The 18,797-nt window shown below is 43.4% G+C and overlaps 1 protein-coding gene across 3 annotated transcripts in view; it reads left to right on the forward strand.

Annotated features, from left to right (window-relative positions):
* The window catches only part of reln (reelin), a 95,065-nt gene that overhangs the window by 59,514 nt on the left and 16,754 nt on the right, over positions 1-18,797 (forward strand). For all 3 annotated transcript variants that reach the window (XM_025056528.1, XM_025056529.1, XM_025056527.1), the window contains 29 exons: positions 1,370-1,402; positions 1,501-1,579; positions 1,746-1,842; positions 4,436-4,487; positions 5,386-5,494; positions 5,793-6,033; positions 6,182-6,327; positions 8,321-8,472; positions 8,674-8,789; positions 9,250-9,458; positions 9,584-9,712; positions 9,793-9,902; positions 10,444-10,510; positions 10,688-10,921; positions 11,895-12,056; positions 12,620-12,856; positions 12,944-13,136; positions 13,698-13,810; positions 14,853-14,990; positions 15,160-15,346; positions 15,850-16,055; positions 16,171-16,342; positions 16,499-16,705; positions 16,792-17,027; positions 17,191-17,348; positions 17,454-17,661; positions 17,765-17,841; positions 18,134-18,292; positions 18,373-18,567. In XM_025056528.1, coding sequence (XP_024912296.1) covers positions 1,370-1,402; positions 1,501-1,579; positions 1,746-1,842; positions 4,436-4,487; positions 5,386-5,494; positions 5,793-6,033; positions 6,182-6,327; positions 8,321-8,472; positions 8,674-8,789; positions 9,250-9,458; positions 9,584-9,712; positions 9,793-9,902; positions 10,444-10,510; positions 10,688-10,921; positions 11,895-12,056; positions 12,620-12,856; positions 12,944-13,136; positions 13,698-13,810; positions 14,853-14,990; positions 15,160-15,346; positions 15,850-16,055; positions 16,171-16,342; positions 16,499-16,705; positions 16,792-17,027; positions 17,191-17,348; positions 17,454-17,661; positions 17,765-17,841; positions 18,134-18,292; positions 18,373-18,567 — 4,422 coding nt within the window. The remainder of the gene's footprint in view (positions 1-1,369; positions 1,403-1,500; positions 1,580-1,745; positions 1,843-4,435; positions 4,488-5,385; positions 5,495-5,792; positions 6,034-6,181; positions 6,328-8,320; positions 8,473-8,673; positions 8,790-9,249; positions 9,459-9,583; positions 9,713-9,792; positions 9,903-10,443; positions 10,511-10,687; positions 10,922-11,894; positions 12,057-12,619; positions 12,857-12,943; positions 13,137-13,697; positions 13,811-14,852; positions 14,991-15,159; positions 15,347-15,849; positions 16,056-16,170; positions 16,343-16,498; positions 16,706-16,791; positions 17,028-17,190; positions 17,349-17,453; positions 17,662-17,764; positions 17,842-18,133; positions 18,293-18,372; positions 18,568-18,797) is intronic.

Consider the following 18,797-nt stretch of genomic DNA (forward strand, 5'->3'; position numbering starts at 1 on the left):
AGTGTTTCAGCAGTAGTTGATTTGAATCAATGCAGGGTTAGTTTGGGGAGAAAAGGGGGAGAGCAGGAGTGATACTGAGGGAGGAGAACGGGCCTTTGATCTGCTTTTAATGAGCTTCATAGTTGACTCTGAGCCACAGGCAGACAGTCAGACATCAGGGCCCACCAGCACAGCAGCAACAGCACTGCAACTGAACCCAGCAGCTCTGTCACACAGGCCACTAATACATCATCTCCTCAAGTCAGCATGGAACTTTACAACACCGTCTGTAGACTAAATCTTCTCTGGGTCCACAGGGAAAAATAGGACAGACGATGAGTAAGAAGTTTAAGGCTTAAAGCGCTCTCGCAAAAATATTACAATTTTAGGGAAACCAGCTCTAAAAGTGTGTGCTCGGCATATTACCTTTTTAATGTAGTGAGTACTACTTCAGTACACCTTTCAGTTAGCTCCCTGACACTTCACAAGTGTTATAAGCTTGAGAAGAAAGGCTGAAGTAAGGTTGAACTAATCCTAAATCTTCAGCGTCTTATCAGGCGCTGTAGGCAGGTTAATCTGGGGGGAATAATGCTGCAGATGATCCTTTAGTTAAAAAGCTCTAAGAGAGATGTGGTTCACGTTTTTACATTAAAGTCGTTGTTAATACTAGTGACCTGGCACTGACTAATAATTACATAAGGTTAAATGGAAGTTTTTAAATCCAGTGTCAAATGAAAAGTTCAGACTGGATGCCCACGACTTGGTCACTGATGAATCAACTTCTTTATAAGAAACCAAATGCAGTAGTCCACAGCATTGATCATGTTTAACTTACAACTACACACCAGCTAAGGTAAACACGATACTGTACATATGTTTACCACCATATACATATGTTTTATGGATTTCTTTTAAAATGTGTTCAGTTTACACCTTAACATCCTAATTCCAAAGTTGTCTTTTCTTACTTGTGATTAATAAACTTCTGTCCAGTCCATTCACCTCCATCTACCTCCAGAGCTGTGTGACTCCCTGGAGGAACTGACGGTTCAGTATGTTAAAAATACACAGACCTCAGACTACAGCACACTGAAGCCTCTGGGAGAGAGGACGGTTAATGAGCATTGAACTTTTAGTCGTGGCCCTGGACTTTCATTACTGAAAAGGCCGTCAGTAGCAGGTAGACTGACGACAGAACTGGTCCCAGAACAGAACGTTAGTTTCACACAGAGACGATTGGGAATATGATTATATAATTAGAATAAAAAGTTTTTATATGAATAATTTTAATAAAGTACAACTTTTAATACTTTGGACATGACATGTGACTTACAGTTAATGTTGTTGATCCAGTGTCTCATTGATCGACTGTATTTCCTTTATCTTTTAGTGCCGACAGAATCCCCACTGAGACCGAGTCTGGGTGAGTCTTAGTCTCAGTCTATCTAAACATGTCTAGTTACCACATACACACTCTGTATGTGGATGTGTTGTACTAACATATGGTTCACCTGTGTTTAGTGGAGCTTCATGGTAGACACGCTGTGCTGCGAGACGACTTTGACTCCAACCTGCAAGGAGAACTGGACCCCAGCATCTGGTAGGTGGAAGGTTGAGACTCTGAGCTTGTAATCATGTTTTCTTTTTTTTACTTTTAAGCGGAAGGTTGAGACTCTGAGCTTGTAATCACGTTTTCTTTTCTTTTTTTTACTTTTAAGCATCTCCTTCTCCTATAACTCAATTCTGCGTCTCTTCTCTTCCATCAGGTCTGAGTGCAGTAACTGTGATGTGGGAGAGCAGTGCGGTGTTCTGATGCACGGCCGAGCGGTCACTTTCTGTGAGCCTTTTGGAGAGCGAGAGCTGGTAACTGCCATGTCTGACCACACAGCAGCCACACTGTTACACGGACCATTAAGCCCATAATGCAAACCAACCACTCAGTAGCCACGGCTAAAGCAGAAACCACACTGGACATTCAGGTCTGACTGCTGTTGTAGTAAACAGTACTTCACTGGGAGATTGAATACTACAGAAAATATACCCAATAAGATTTTATTGTTGTGGTATATTTAATGAAGTACTTTAAGAAACCAATGAACAGTCACACTAACCTAGTATTAGTTTTATATACATCTTATATATATATGTTTTCCTTTCACAACTGGATTGGCCAATGAGCTGTGATGTCACAAACAAAGAAAAAAATAAATGATAGAAAAGGGGAGATTGTTTTCTATTCTCTGTCTCTTGACAAAGATGGATGAAATCAAGATGGATGAAGCATATTTGTTCACAAATTAAGACAAACATAACTGAATCAGGTAGAAAACTGTGAACCCTGTGGAGTTATTTGAACGTGTTTTTCACATTTTCATTGGTTATAAAAGAAAAAAAGTCATTTTTGACTCAAGTAACTGTAGGTAATTTCAGAGGGAAATGACGGAACCATGTTTTTCTCCTATATCCCAAAGCCAAAGGCAGGGTAACTTTTGTGGTTTAAGCTGTTTAATTCTCCATGTCACTGGCTCCAGTTATATATATTCTCATTTGTTGATCCATTCATAACTTGTAGGTGACAGTTTTATTTCAGCCATCTGCCAAGTAAGTCAAAATATATTGCTGCAGTAATGGTAGTGACCTCATCGTGAAATATGAGGTTTAGGTTTTTCACTTTAGGCCAAAATGAACTTCCTGCTGCTGCTGCTGCTGCGGCTGCTGCTGCTGCTGCGGCTTCTGCTGCTGCTGCTGCTGCGGCTGCTGCTGCTGCTGCAGCTGCTGCTGCTGCTGCTGCGGCTGCTGCTGCTGCTGCGGCTTCTGCTGCTGCTGCTGCTGCGGCTGCTGCTGCTGCTGCGGCTTCTGCTGCTGCTGCTGCTGCTGCTGCTTGTGCTGCTGCTGCGGCTGCTGCTGCTGCTGCGGCTGCTGCTGCTGCTGCGGCTGCTGCTGCTGCTGCGGCTGCTGCTGCTGCTGCGGCTTCTGCTGCTGCTGCTGCTGCTTGTGCTGCTGCTGCGGCTGCTGCTGCTGCTGCGGCTGCTGCTGCTGCTGCTGCGGCTGCTGCTGCTGCTGCAGCTGCTGCTGCTGCTGCTGCTGCGGCTGCTGCTGCTGCTGCGGCTTCTGCTGCTGCTGCTGCTGCTGCTTGTGCTGCTGCTGCGGCTGCTGCTGCTGCTGCGGCTGCTGCTGCTGCTGCGGCTGCTGCTGCTGCTGCGGCTGCTGCTGCTGCTGCGGCTGCTGCTGCTGCTGCGGCTGCTGCTGCTGCTGCGGCTTCTGCTGCTGCTGCTGCTGCTTGTGCTGCTGCTGCGGCTGCTGCTGCTGCTGCTGCGGCTGCTGCTGCTGCTGCGGCTGCTGCTGCTGCTGCTGCTTGTGCTGCTGCTGCGGCTGCTGCTGCTGCTGCTGCTTGTGCTGCTGCTGCGGCTGCTGCTGCTGCTGCGGCTGCTGCTGCTGCTGCAGCTGCTGCTGCTGCTGCTGCGGCTTCTGCTGCTGCTGCTGCTGCTGCGGCTGCTGCTGCTGCTGCGGCTTCTGCTGCTGCTGCTGCTGCTTGTGCTGCTGCTGCGGCTGCTGCTGCTGCTGCGGCTGCTGCTGCTGCTGCGGCTTCTGCTGCTGCTGCTGCTGCTGCGGCTTCTGCTGCTGCTGCTGCTGCTTGTGCTGCTGCTGCGGCTGCTGCTGCTGCTGCTGCGGCTGCTGCTGCTGCTGCAGCTGCTGCTGCTGCTGCTGCGGCTTCTGCTGCTGCTGCTGCTGCTGCTTGTGCTGCTGCTGCGGCTGCTGCTGCTGCTGCAGCTGCTGCTGCTGCTGCTGCTGCAGGTCAGAGGTGTTTCTGAAACCCATGCATGAAACAAAGAGTAGAGTTAGAATATGAGGAAAAGATAAATACTGTGTTCACCTTTGAAATCCGACCAGCAACAGAGGAGCGTTAGGAGGCGCTCTTCACTTCTCTGATGAGCATGTTCCCTCTCTGTTACTGTTCCAACTCTTTGATGCTGCTGCCTGGAGACTCTTGTATTATGTGCAACAAGTCAACACGTCCAGGAACACAGAAAAGTCTGTGCAGAGAGTTGCCAACACGACAGAACACACACACAAATATTATTAATCTCTATTACAGCTCTTATTCAGAAAAATAAAAACTTTGGCTGACAATATTTTTTACAAAAATCCCATGTCTGTTAGAAATGTTGACTTTTTTATCCTACAGTTGATACTTAAAATATATAACAGTGACCTAAGAATGTGTTGTCCATCTGCAGTCGTTTAAGTTTGGAGTGTCTCCTTCAGTGTTGGTAGGGAACATGTTTTTGAAGAGAAAACATCAGTGAATGTTTTCCTGTCCGCTGTCAGCGCCGTGTTAATTTAGTGCATCAGGCTTTCTTTCCCATGACATATCAGCTGATGTCTTGTCAAATGAAATGAAGCTGTAATCTCCCATCAGTGACTTCTTTAAACTGTTTTTCTGTGTCTTCTCTAGACAACCATTCCTCTCAACACCAGCACAGCTTCAGTGCTGCAGTTTGCTCTGGGTGAGTAAACAGAACCTTGTTCTCATGGTGAAAGTCGTACATGTTTCCCAAATTAAATTGTGTTAAAAATGACTAATGCATTTAAGCATTCACAACCAGAATGGGAAAGAATTCATTGAGCCTCAGGAAAGAAATGTTGGTGTTCCAGCAGCTCAAAAAAGACAAGAGAAATATACTTACTGTTAAAATAATGAAAAATAAAATTTAAATACAAAAATGAAGACATATCCTATTTTCGTTTCTGTCCTTTTTATTATATTAATACTATAGTAATGAACAATTTCCAGAATTGAAGGAAGATAAATGAGTGGCAGTCCATTTCATGCATCCTCTAATGTTCCTGGAAAGTCAGCAGAATGGAAATTGGAGTCATTTCTGTTTGAACATTACTGTTTGGTCCTTTTAGTTTCTCTCATTTTCTCCCATGTTTCTCTGTCTGACTGCTCTGTTGTCAGCCAACATGTTTATGTACCAAAGGGCATGTGGCTTTAAGGGGGCAGCCTGTGGGCTTGTGATCACAAGAGTCCATATCGAGAGGTTGCCAGTTTGAATCCCATGACCAGCAGGGAGTTGTGTGTTTAAAGTTTAAACAGCACCAAAAACATATTGCACAGTGCAGTACATGCAGCTCACTGATGCTGCTCCATGGATGGATTAAATGCACATGACAACATTTAAATTATGTTTACAATGTGAATTTTTGCCCTCATCATTTGTGAATAAAAAATAGTAAAGACTTGTGAAAATGCACATTCACTCAGGAGACAACAGCGCACCCCGTCTGCTAACAAAGGAATGTCTCCTGACTGATAACACTGAGTAACGGAAACACAAACTTTCGATGTGTTCAGTGCACTCACAGTCCCATGCACTGGGCTCTCTTTGTGTTTTTTCCCAGGTTCAGGCTCCTGTCGCTTCAGTTACTCAGACCCCAGCATCACTGTGTCGTACAGTCAGAGTGGAAACAGCAACACCTCAGATGACTGGATCACCCTGGAGAAGATCAGGTCTCTCTCTCCCTCTCTCCCTCTTCACCTTTTCCTTTGCTCATCTATCCCACAGTCATTCCATCTGGTATATACACCCACTCTCTCCCTCTTCCCTTATTCACACCTCCTCCTCTCAATTTGTCATTCCTCTTCTGTGTTTTTATTATTCATTAGCTCTTAGGGATGTTGGTAATGTCATCGTACAGCCTTCTAAACATCCACGTGAATAAATAAATCTCTTTTCAGCACCAGTAGTTTTACATCAGTCCCATCTCTGTCTATTTAATAGTGACTGTAAATTTCTTGGCTTTTTCAGAGCTCCGACCAACAGCAGCACCGTCATCCACCTTATCCCCCTACCACATCTATCCAGAGCTGAAAGTGTCCATCTCAAATGGTCTCAGGAGACCCCACATGGCCCCGAAGGCTATGAGTCCTGCTGGGGTCTGGACAACGTGCTCCTCATTAATGCCGCTCACAAAACTCCTCTAATGGAGGACAGTCTGGACCCCCCAGACACTGCTAACTGGCTCTTCTTCCCTGGAGCAACAATCAAGGTATGCTGATCTGGATCCTGACCTTTAACCAGCAATTTGAACTAAAAAGGAGAATAACTTAGGAGAATGAGAACGATGACCCTGTGACAGTCAGTGCTGAGTGAAACTGTCGCTGAGCGCCCGTGTTATGTTCTGTGTTTTGACTCAGCACGCCTGTCAGTCCGAAGGCAATGCTCTGTATTTCCATGGCGGTGAGGGAGTGGGCCACAACTTTGCCACCACCAGAGACATTGATCTGCACCGGGAGGAAGGAAGAAGCTACTGGGAGGAGGACTTTGAGAGTCCACCTTCAAAGTGAGTCAAACTGAGGGATAAACTACTTCTTTCTGAAACTTTCTGATACATTTGGTTCTTAAAGAACTGAGTAACTCAATTTAAGCAGCACTCCGAAAGGGTACATTAAAGTGAAACACTATAAAAAGTACATCACAACAATTTCAATAAAAGGTCAAACTAATTAAACCTGTGTATTACTACGAGTATCACTCCATTAAAATGCCACTCTGTGCAGATTTACAGTTTTTAAAGTTCTTTTAAAATGTGTCACAGACTCATTTGACCCCGTACTGAGGGGAGCGGGAAGCTCAGAAGCAATGAAGCAGATGTAATAAAACCAAATTTGGTCGCCTGACCCGGAGCCGTATTTTATGATGTAAATGATCTAAATATATTACAGGGACAAACTATTAAAACAAGTGGTAAGATGAGAAACTTAGGCATCGAGGGAAAATCACTGCACATATTTCCCTCCTTAATGTTTTTATGCAGTGACTACGACACATGTCACTTGTTCAACAAGTGTCAAGCTCATACAGGTTAATACAGGTGCCAGAGTCCAGCACATGTTGGTAAACACACAGAGACACAGTGGACAGTGGAAAGCAAAGACACACTGTCAAAAGATCCACAGGAGGTAGAAAATAGACGAACCATAAAAAAAGTTTCTTCGCTGGAGAATAATCCACAGACCACCGGTGTGCACCAGGTCTGTCACTGCACTTTTCCATTAATGAGAAAGACCTCAACACCTGGGAGTGTTTTTACAGTCATTCTGGACCAGCACCACATGCATCATGCCAACATGCTGCACTGCATGCTGGCTCTTCCCCCATCAGGCGACATGAGCTGACACGCGTTTGATGCAAGCAAGAATGGTTCTGTGGTGCGATGGCACCGACACTCAGTGACAGAAGCACACGGGGCGAACGCACCGCATGACAAGAGCAGGGAGGAAGAAGGGGAAGGAGAAGGGGGCTCGAGAGGGAATGAGGTTCTGTCAGTGCTAATGAGGATCCTCGCTCCACTCTGCACAACTCTGTATATCTGCGCGTGGGTGTGTGTGCTTTATGCGCGTATGCTGTGCCAGGTGATGTATACTGATAATCAGTATTCCTGGGTCTAAGTCTTTGTTTAGTGACAAGCTGTGAGTTATGGTAGTGCACTTTCCTGATGTCAGTAATTCTCCTGAGGATACGGTCAATGAAAAAAGCAATTCATAACCACAGGTGTTTGTACACTATTATTCGTGCTGCTGTTTACCATTATTGTAGTAATGACTCACTCTGGTGTAATTATGTATGTGGCTGTGATTAATAGCTAAAAGGTGTACATTGTGCAGACCAGCTTTTCAAGCATTATTTGTCTGACATTGTTTTCGAAAGGTATTTTGGGCCAGTTTTATTAACTCTTTACATTTCTGAGTTAGCTTAAGTTACCATATTTATTTGTTATTGTTTTATTTTTATTTTTGTCTATTTCTAGTTATTTTTGTCAGACGGTCTTCATCTGAACATTGAAGTCAGTTTTTTATTTTGCTCTTGATACATTTTATTTTGCAGTAAAGTTATATTTATGGCTGATTTATTTCTACAGTAGTGAAAGATTGCTTCTCTTGTATATTAATGTCACTTCACAAAATGTGAAGTAACTAAAATTCATAATAATGAAATTTAAATTATTATTGAATTGTTTTACTTTTGGCATTCATTTATTTTTATGTATTGTGGACTGTACATTTTTATATACTCCTAGACTTTTCATCATAGTTCTGGCCTATTTCATTTAAAGACATAAAAAAAAAAAGATTTCCACATATGTCAGTAATTAAAATGTATGGATTGTCTGCTGTGAAGTAGTCAACTGCACAGGGTCTGTAATATTTAGCAGTAGTTCTAGCCTGCAGACATATACTCAGTATAATGATGTAACTCCTACTGGTGAAATAAAGAAACAATATTTCACTGACTTATTTTCCTCACTAAACCAAACCTCTGTATTTCTAATCCAGCTGGGACATAGAAGGAGCCGTTTATGGGACCCAGTGTGGAGAACTTGAGTCGGGCACTGCCCTGGTTTTCGAAAGGGAGGGTCGCAGACGGGTGTGCACTCCCTACCTGGACACCACCTCGTATGGAAACCTGCGCTTCTACTTTACCATGGGTATGGAACACCACACCACACCACACCACCACCCACATCCATCACACTGTGTCATTTATTAGCATTCAGCAAAAGTGAGTAACACACACACACTGTGTTTGTTGTCATGCTCTGCTCTGACGGCTGCTTCTCTCACCACTGTTTTTATGCACATCTTTATTACGTGCCAACAACACATGACTGAAGTCCTGCTGTGTTTAGGTGGTGGCAGCTGTGACCCAGCAGAGTCCCACGAGAATGATGTCATCCTGTTTGGGAGGTTTGAAGGCAGGCGGGAACGTGTGGTGCTGGATACGCTTCCTTACTCCTCTTACAGGGTGAGACCTAGTCCAAATATTTTGTGTGAAAATATTGTGTTTTTAGTAAAGACTCTTTACTACCGTTAAGTGTTTTTACCTCCCTAGGAAAGCAATCATGATTTTTTTATTCTGAAACCAACGAAAAACATTAACCCACTCTCTGTTGGCACTATGTGTATAATGTTTTCCATTTTTGACCTGAACTTATTTCTTTACTTTTGACAACTGCTAATGCCACCTAATGTGCTTACCCCTAATAATGTCCCACCACACACCTGTTTGATTCACTCAGTTCTACTCTACACTTCAAGTCTAACTTTACTCTGTACTATTACTACAAAAGTCTCCAAGTTAAGCTTGTTTATACAGAATAAAAGTACAACTATAAAAGAGTTGAATTTTTCAAATGACCATGAGGAAACACAAGAGTTTAAAGTAGGAGTCAGAAAATAAGCTTTTCTTTCTCCTCCTCCATCAGACTCCCTCTGTGGTGTCAGTGGCCCTGCCCACTGAGCTACAGACGCCCGTCACCCAGTTTTGCCTGGAGCAGCGGTCACATGGAGGGGCCAACCGTCACGTGTGGGCCGTGGACTTCATGCAGCTTCTCCCTGTGCTCCCTGGCACACAGACACATGTTGCTCAGTTCTCCATCAACCTGGGCTGTGGCTCCTACCAGCCTGCCAACAGGTGTGTTTGTACTGCCAAGGCACAGGTGTAAATGTGCAGAAAGAAATAAGTTATGTTTTTGAACAGCCGTCACACCACAAATGTGCAACGTATGAAATGAATGTTGTATGTTTTGTTTCTGTCAGTGTCAGTTTAGAGTTCTCCACCAACCAGGGTCGCTCCTGGTCTCTGCTGCACACTGAGTGTCTGCCTGAGCTCTGTTCTGGACCACATTTACCTCACAGCACCGTCTACTCTTCTGACAACTACAGCGGGTATAAATGCACATCAGTGTGTATGTGTTTGTGTATTTTATTTCAGTTCAAGTTTCATGTTTCCATTTTTTTCTCTGCAGATGGACAAGAATATCCATCCCTCTGCCCAATGCTGCTCTGACAGAGACAACACGCTTCCGATGGAATCAGTCAGGCACTGGAACAAGCAACATGTGGGCCATAGACAATGGTAAGTGCAGGACCAACAGGTCACATGGTTCATATGTTAGGTTTGGGCAATCACAGAGGTGGCGTACCACAAATCCAGTTCATGAACATGTTTATATTTTTTTCCATTTTTAATATGAATATATTAAAATAAAAGTAAAACATCTGTGGAGAGATGTTATTTATAATGTTTATGTATATTCAGCTCATTTTTCTAGCTTAGCTAAACACTGCATGTACTCAGTTACTGTGCTGCTTCATGTCAAGCACGTCCAGTGTTTACACAGGAGGCATCTTTACAACAGTACAGCTGTGTTTGTGCTGCAATGTTTTATCAGTTTTTCCAAAAATGGCCTTGAGTCATAATTTACTGTCTCTGTAAATGTAGTTAAAGGGACGAGTGGATTATCTGTGAAAGTTCAGTCCAAGCTCATTAGTTACTTTGTTTGTGTGTTATTCTTTCCCTGCAATGTCCTTCTAACAAAACCCTATATTAAAGACTTTCTGTTGATTATTAAAAGCATAAACATTCAGCTTTAACTGATTTTTTTGTTTGTTTTCAGTGTATATTGGTCCAGCTTGTCTTCGTTTCTGTTCAGGGAGAGGACACTGTTCCCGAACGGGCTGCAAGTATGGATGAGCTTAATATACCAGAGTAAACCTAGTACAAGCCAGATCATAGTGCTGCTAATGTGTTATACCGACATCCACTATCAGTGTGTGTTGTTGTTGTGTCATCTTAAATTAAATGTCTATTTCTTTTGTTCATTGCTTCCTCTCACACATTCATATTTCACTGTTTCCCAGATGTGACCCTGGCTTCAGTGGTCCGGCCTGTGAACTGGCCTCCCAGACCTTCCCAGCATTCCTGTCCGAAGGCTTCTCCAGCCCACGCCTCTCCTCCTACCACAGTTTCTCGTCCCTTCGTGGAGCGGAGGTCAGCTTCGGCTGTGGGGTGCTGGCCAGTGGAAAGGCTCTGGTTTTCAACAGGGACAGCAGGAGGCACCTGGTCACTGCACCATTAGACAGTTCTCAGGCCAGGTAAGTTTAGGATCCCACCTTCATTAGGAGACAATAAAGACATGATTTCATTTGAGGTTTACAGAAAACAAATGACATTAAAATGATCTAAAATGTTTCTTATTTTCTAAATATGAAATAATACACACAAACACATATTCCTAGTAACATCCTTCAGTCATTAACATATTTTAAAGTCAAAGTTAGTCAGCATTAAACTCCATGAGTTCCCTCCTGCTCTGACTCTCTGTTCTTCAGCGGTGGATGGATTATGATTGTGGAGAGAACTGCAAATGAGCAAGAGAGATGAAAGCTGAGGATGGAATGGCTAAAAGAAAGATAGAAGGATGATGAATTTGGCTCTGGCATCTGTGTTAGATTGATTATGTCTGTTGCGCTGCTCAGTGTGCCACCTGATGGCCATATTTAATGCTATTTTCCCTCTTGATTGAGTGAACAGCTGCCTGAAGAGAAAACCGCATCACTTAGAGCAGCAGGGCTTAGTCAGGGACAGAGAACACTGAGGTTCGCTGGTGACAGAGTGGAGGGCTGGAACTAACGATGGGGATTACAATATATAATACATTAGTAAATATGATGATACGTCTGCCAACACCGAGATGGGAATATATGTATGTGGAAGCGCATGCTACATATAGAGTACATCTAACAAACTGTTGACAAATTCTCACCATCTCTCTTCTCTCCACGCTTCCTTCTCTTATCTAATTTATCTTCATTCATTTAATCGTCTCATCCATCATCCTGCAACCTTCCTATGCTTCACTTCCTATCCTCTCCTCTACCTCTGTCTCACCGCTTCATCCACTAAATAATCACACTCTTACTTTCCTTCTTTGTATCCATCAACCTGCACTTTTCTCTCTTCCCTTTGTTTTCTGATGTGGGCTGTTCTTTTGTCTGCTGTGGTTTTGGTTCTCTTCCTTCTATACTGATTCTTTCATTCCATGACTCTGACTCTGATTCTATGCAGGTACTTGCAGTTCACTCTTCGGCTGGGCAGCCGCAGCACTCTGAGCTCGTGCCCTGCCCCAGACCAGCCAGGGGAGGGCGTGCTGCTGCATTACTCCTCTGACAATGGCATCACCTGGACCCTGCTGCAGCACTATGCGTATCAAGGGTTTCATGAACCGAGGTATGAGTGTGTGCATAATTACCGGTACATGGCTGTGTACTTCAAAAGACACTTTAGGTCCATAACCATAAGCAGATTCATGTCAGTGATGAACTTTAAAAAAACTTTAAAACTTTAAACTGCAGTGTCATCGATTTGACGAATGAAGATCAAGCAGAAGGAAGGTCAAAAAATTAGGTTTATGTTGGAAAAATCCTACTGCAGCTCAGGGTTTTTAATTCTATGTATTTTAGCACTACAGTGAAGATCAACCCAAAGTCAGGATTGTGAAATATGTTTTAGCTGTTTTCATCTACTCATCTGCACTGCAGCAGTTTCTTTGTACTTCTCTCCAACCTATATTAATCACAAACAAAAGACTGTATTTGTTTTTCTTAATTAAAGCCAGGAGCAAACATCAATCGCTCCAGTGATCATTTCCATCTGAAATATTTGTCATTTAGAACGTGACCTAGTTTGTGTGCTTATTGGACAAGTCAGCATTAACTGTTCAAGTCAACCACACTTTCCATGAGGAGTCAGTAACATTCAGTTAACAGTCAGTTGTTGTTTTTCTAACACAGGATCGTATCTGTGGAGCTTCCCTCCGGAGCTCGGAAATTTGGGGTACAGTTTCGCTGGTGGCAGCCGTACCACTCGGGCCGTGGCCAGGATGTATGGGCCTTAGATGAAATCAGCATGACCTCTGTGTTGTTCAACACCATCAGTCTGGACTTCAGCAATGTGCTAGATGTTACTCAGAGTCTCGGTTTCTACCTGGGCCATGTCCAACCTTACTGCCAGCACGACTGGACACTTAGGTAAGCGATCGATGAGCTGTGATCGACTGTAATCATGATGGTAACAAAAACCAATTTCAACACGTTTGTCTGTTATATATGCTGCAGTTTCTCTGGCGAGCCCAGCCCAGGCTCCAGTATCCGATACGTGGAAACTCAGTCAATGCAGATTGGCGCCTCCTACAGTCTGCAGTTCTCACTGGTCATGGGCTGTGGACGGGAGCCCTCCCCTCACATTGACACTCAGGTCCGTCTGGAGTTCTCCACAAATCACGGTCTCACTTGGCACCTAGTTAAAGAGGTAAGTAATGTAAACCACTAAGTGGCGCTAACTTTCTGGCTGAATTGTTTGTTCATTTAAAGTGGAGAGCTGGGAACTTCTTCATGGTCGTGAATATTGATTTATCTGTTAGAGCCTAGGTAATAATGTATAGATACACACTCCTTGTTTCTAAAAATAAAATAATGCACAGGATTTCTTTAATTTTGCTGTTAGCAAATCTACATAACATTACTTGGATCAGCGAGCATATTATTTCCCTATTATTCAACAGAAAACTCTCTGCGAGCACAACGGCCTTATTAATATTCATGATATTCATAATTAATAAGGAGGATTTTTATGGCGTTTGAAATTTAATGGACTGTAATGAGTCCTCTGTCAGCACATTTGTCTGTTATTCTGTATTTAAAGAGAGTAACTTGTCACATATCCCGTACCCTTATTTTTCTAACGCTTGTTCAAGGTCAGAGGTATCGGGTAGCAATCCTGTTGCTAAACAAAATGCTGTATGAACGTTGAGTGATCAATATTTAACGATAGCACAAAAGTTTAATGAAACCACATTTGTCTCTAAACCAGGCCTGTCTGCCTGGCATGCCAAGCTGCTCTGAGTTCACGGCTCCAAGTGTCTACCACCCATCTGAGTTCAAAGACTGGAGACGCATCACTTTGTCTTTGCCACAAAAGACGTGGTGAGTAAGAAAACTGGAACAAATGGTGGATCATATTTTTGTTGAAGATGGATAGAGTTGATATAAATGGGTAAAAACACAGGCTAGTTGTCAATGTTTGCAAGAACTCTGCTAATAATGTGCTGTAGTTATTTACAGCCTCTGTGAGGTCTAATGTCATGAGAACCAACCGAGGAATAGAACCAAGAAAAAAGTTCAGTTAAAGATGATATTGTTTGTACTCTTCGAACAGTCTCAGACAGAGCCTAAAAACAAACAAAAAAACAATCTCAGCCGTAGTCTGTATCACTCTGACAATGTTTGTCATAGTTGTTTGTATGACACATATTGGTATTTACTATAATTTCTTAGGGAAATAAATGAGCGTTTTCAACATACAATACATTTTCAACATACATTACCAATGCCCCCTATCCATAAGCAAGTCTGAACTGAGCAGCATAGCAGATCTCACACCTCTAATGATAATTGACAGTACTGAAAACAGTTGTTGTTGTTCTGCCTGTGTGAATACAAATTAAAATCAATTCATCCTCAACACCTAAGTTGACTGTTAAACATTTTCATCTGACAATTTTTCAGAAATATAAATATATATAGTATAAAGTATACTGAGTATTCCAGACATTTATTAAAAAAATAAAAAATAATAATAATGTGACCTCTACCTCCATTTCATCCCATTCCCCAGCTTTTTAATAAAGGTGATCAAATTGCATGCTGGGCTAGACTAGAGGTCAAAGGGTCATGGCAGTAAATGATAATAAAAATGTCACAGCTAAGCCCAATATGTCCAGGTGTCGGTGTGAGTTAATATGAATTCCCCTGCAGCAGCAGCACATAACCTTTAAACCCATATACAACCTCTACACTTCCAGCACTATTTATCACCACGCACATGCAGTACACCGTCACACTGACAAGCGCACACACATATTCTGCTAAGACAAAAATGTGCCCACATTGCACACAATTACAAACAAATTGAAGTTGAACTTAGTGTGTGTGTGTGTTAATGTGCGTGTGTTTTCTCTGCATTCAGGTCCAGTGCCACACGCTTCCGTTGGATCCAGAACTACTATGGAGAGCAGGATGAGTGGGCCCTTGATGACATCTACATCGGTCAACAGTGTCCCAACATGTGCCATGGACATGGCTGGTGTGATCACGGACACAACAGGTCAGCATTTACACAAACAACAAACACACACACACACACGCGCGCGTACGTCTGCGGTTGTTGTTTATTACTTTGACCTTAACACTTAAACCTATAAATAACGTCTGATGTCTTCCTGGGATCCATATAAATCAGGGATAAATCCAAAGCACTGTCTTCCCTCATATAGGTGTGATGATGGCTTCTCAGGAACAGACTGCCAGCCCTCGTCGTCCCTGTCCTCCAGCGTTCTCTCTGACTTTGAGTCCCAGAATTTACTGCTGGCTACCTGGCAAGAAGTGATTGGTGGAGAGGTGGTCAGTCCTCACATGGGCTGTGGAGTCGTCTCATCTGGGTCATCTTTGTACTTTAGCAAGGTAGTTTGAGCAACAGCTCAAACATAAGTTATGATTTGTCATGATTATTTTTTGTTCACGATTAATCACAATTAATTATGATTAGAGATGCCCGATATTAGCATATTATGTACCCTAAAATAGTTTTGGGGATAAACGGCTGTATATTAAAGTGAAAGTCACTAGATGGCAGCATTGCAGCTCTTTTAATTAATCTCATACCCATACTCGTACTGGTTTGTACAGATAAATAAATTAATATTACCAGGCTTATATCAGTATTGGTTGATATCGGTGTTTGGACAATTTCGGCCTATCAGAAATCAGCAAAAAGTTAATATTGGACATCCCTAATCATGATTATCGGACTATTCAAATATCAGTTAAGCTCCTGATAATTTTTAATATTAACAATGTAGCTAACTGCTAAAAAAATGTTTTGGAAATGTAAATACAAACTCATCTTTGTTTGTGAATAGATTAAAATGTCAAATAACATAGAACATAATCCTCTCTCCATTCAGGCTGGGCTGAGGCAGTTGGTGAGCTGGGACCTGGACACTGAATGGGCAGAATTTGTGCAGTTCTATCTACGAGTGGGTGGAGACTGGGCTGAGTGTAACCAGGCCGACAGCAGAGAGGAGGGCGTTCTGTTGCAGTACAGCAATGATGGTGGGATCAGCTGGGGTCTGATTGCTGAGATGTACTTCACAGATTTCACTAAGCCTCGGTGAGAAACTGTGAGAGAAAGGGAAAGATTCAAATGATTCTTCACATATTGACACATGATGTGCTGTAGATATTTGAACGTTGGCTTTCCTCTCACTCTTTTACTGCTCTTACAGCTTCGTCCATTACGAGCTTCCTCTGGCCTCCAAGACGCCGTCCACAAGGTTTCGCTGGTGGCAGCCTCTCCACTCCGGGGAGGGCTACGACCAATGGGCGATTGATGATGTCATCATTCTGTCCGAAAGGGAAAAACATATCATACCCATGGTCAATCCTACTTTACCACAGGTCAGTTTGCTGTTTCTCTGAGACCTCATTCTTTAGAGTCGTCTTGTCATCACTGGCACATGCTGTAGAGTAGATGTGTGTTAGTAGATCTGTTGGTTTTACAGGTAACATTCTCTGCTTGTGTCACTGTAAAAGCTCTGCTTTCTTTCAATGTAGAATTTTTATGAGAAGCCAGCATTTGACTACCCTTTGAACCAGATGAGCGTGTGGCTCATGCTTGGCAATGAAGGCATGGAAAAGGAAAGTAACAACAGCTTCTGTGCCCCGACGCCCTCAGCCATGGTGTTTGGCCGTTCTGATGGAGACAGGGTGGCCGTCACCAGGGACTTGGCCCTGCGTGCTGGCTACACTCTGCAGTTTAAGGTACTTCCATGAAAGATTGTTTTAAACATGTTGTTTTCAAAAATGGTCACAGAGTTCCACTCACTCATATGTTTGTCTTCAATCAGTTGAACATTGGCTGTGAGTCAGAGTTTAGTGCGTCTGCTCCAGTACTGCTGCAGTACTCCCATGATGCTGGTCGAACCTGGGCCCTGGTAAGAGAGGGTTGTTACCCAGGATCCCCTGGGGCTGGTGTGTGTGAGGGCAGTGGGCGCGAGCTTCGAGAGCCCACTGTCTACAACACTGGAGACTATGAACAATGGACCAGGATCACTGTGGTCATCCCACGCAACGTTGCAGCCAGGTAGCTATGGTAACAAGCATGCCATTGCTATGAATAGAATAAAAGATTCAATAAAATTGTGACCCTTTTATCAGCAGATGATTCACATTTGTATCAACAACTCAACTCAAAATCCAGTTGGGTCCATCCCTTTCACTGATGCCTCTCCCTTTTATTTGAACAGTAAAACCAGATTCCGCTGGTTCCAGGAGAGCAGCTTGTACAGAGATGCTCCAGCATTTGCTTTGGACGGGGTCTACATTTCTGAGCCTTGTCCAAATCACTGTGGGGGACATGGAGATTGCATCTCTGGGGTCTGCTTCTGTGATATGGGATACACAGGTTCAGTACTAATATTTAAAAAAAAAAAAATCATCTCCAACAGCCTTCTAATTTGAAAGGAAAAATCCTTCATGTCTAATTTATGTTTCCTATTTTCCCGTATAGTGGAGCAGGACAGTTGTGTTCCAGCTGTGGCCAGTCCCACAGAGTTGACTGAAGGCTTTGAGGGGAAGCTGAGTCCTCTTTGGCAGAGTCTTAGTGGTGGACTAGTTGGAGGTGGCTGTGGAATCATTGGTGAGGGGAAAGGCCTGTACTTCAATAGTCCTGGAAGGAGAGAAGCTCGAACGATGCCTCTCGACACCACCAACACACGGTGCGTGGGATTTACAGCTTTGATTCTTGTATGTAAATGCAGACGTCAGAGTCCCGTTCGGTTTTTTTTTACTTAGTACTCAGCACTCACTGTACTCACACAGGTTGGTCCAGTTCTACATCCGCATTGGCAGCAAAAGTTTGGGACCAACGTGCACAAGACCTCGCTCCCGCAATGAAGGTAACACAACATTAAACATAACTGAACGGCAGAATCTGTAGAGAGCAGCTTATTTTCCAGACAGGCTTTTTTACATCTGCCACATTTTGCTCTAGGCCTTTGATCAGCCTTGTGATCAAACACAGACTGCGAAGCACCATATCCTCACAGTCACAGTTTGATTCCTGTTAAGAATCAAAGTGTAGCATCGTTAGTTTTTTTTCTGTTCAACTGTCAGCAGATCCTTGATCTCACGTCTGCAGCTCATGTTTAACATCGTCTTCCTGAGAACCTCTTTATTCTGTAATTCTAGGTGTTATCGTCCAGTTTTCTACCAACAACGGTGTCCAGTGGCAGTTCCTGAGAGAGTTAGACTTTAGTTCCTTCTTGGAGACCCAAGTGGTGACTATTGAGCTCCCACCTGCAGCCAAAACCCCGTACACAGTGTTTCGCTGGTGGCAGCCACAGCAGGGTGAGTCCATAGTTTTGGTGGAAGACTTTAAAGTAGGATCCATACTTCAACAGAAAACCTCTGTTGTTTTTTTTCAATAGGAAAACATTCTGCTCAGTGGGCTCTGGATGATGTCCTGATTGGTATGAATGACAGCTCAAGAACAGGGTTTCATGACAAGTTTGATGGTTCAACTCCTCTGAGGCACAACTGGTACCGAATTCAGGGCGGAGAGGTAACTGTGGACTGTCTGTCCTTGGACACAGCCCTTACCTTCAACTCGGAGGCCATTGATAGTAAGTCACACGCAATACCTTTAAAAGGCACTTGGTGACACTGCTCTGTGAGACTAGGACAGAATTGGATTTGAAACTGTTCATTCCTGGGCATGCTGGGAAATTGTATGTTTGGAAAATAAATACTACCTTAACAATGACTGTCAAGTGGCCACTGACTGAAGACACTTCACACCCGAGTGCTTCAGTCAGTGAGCACAGTGGCTGAATATGATTCCATGAAACAGTAC

The sequence above is a fragment of the Cynoglossus semilaevis genome, chromosome 6 (assembly GCF_000523025.1).
Source record: "Cynoglossus semilaevis isolate Cse_v1.0 chromosome 6, Cse_v1.0, whole genome shotgun sequence".
Taxonomy (NCBI): Eukaryota; Metazoa; Chordata; class Actinopteri; order Pleuronectiformes; family Cynoglossidae; genus Cynoglossus; species Cynoglossus semilaevis.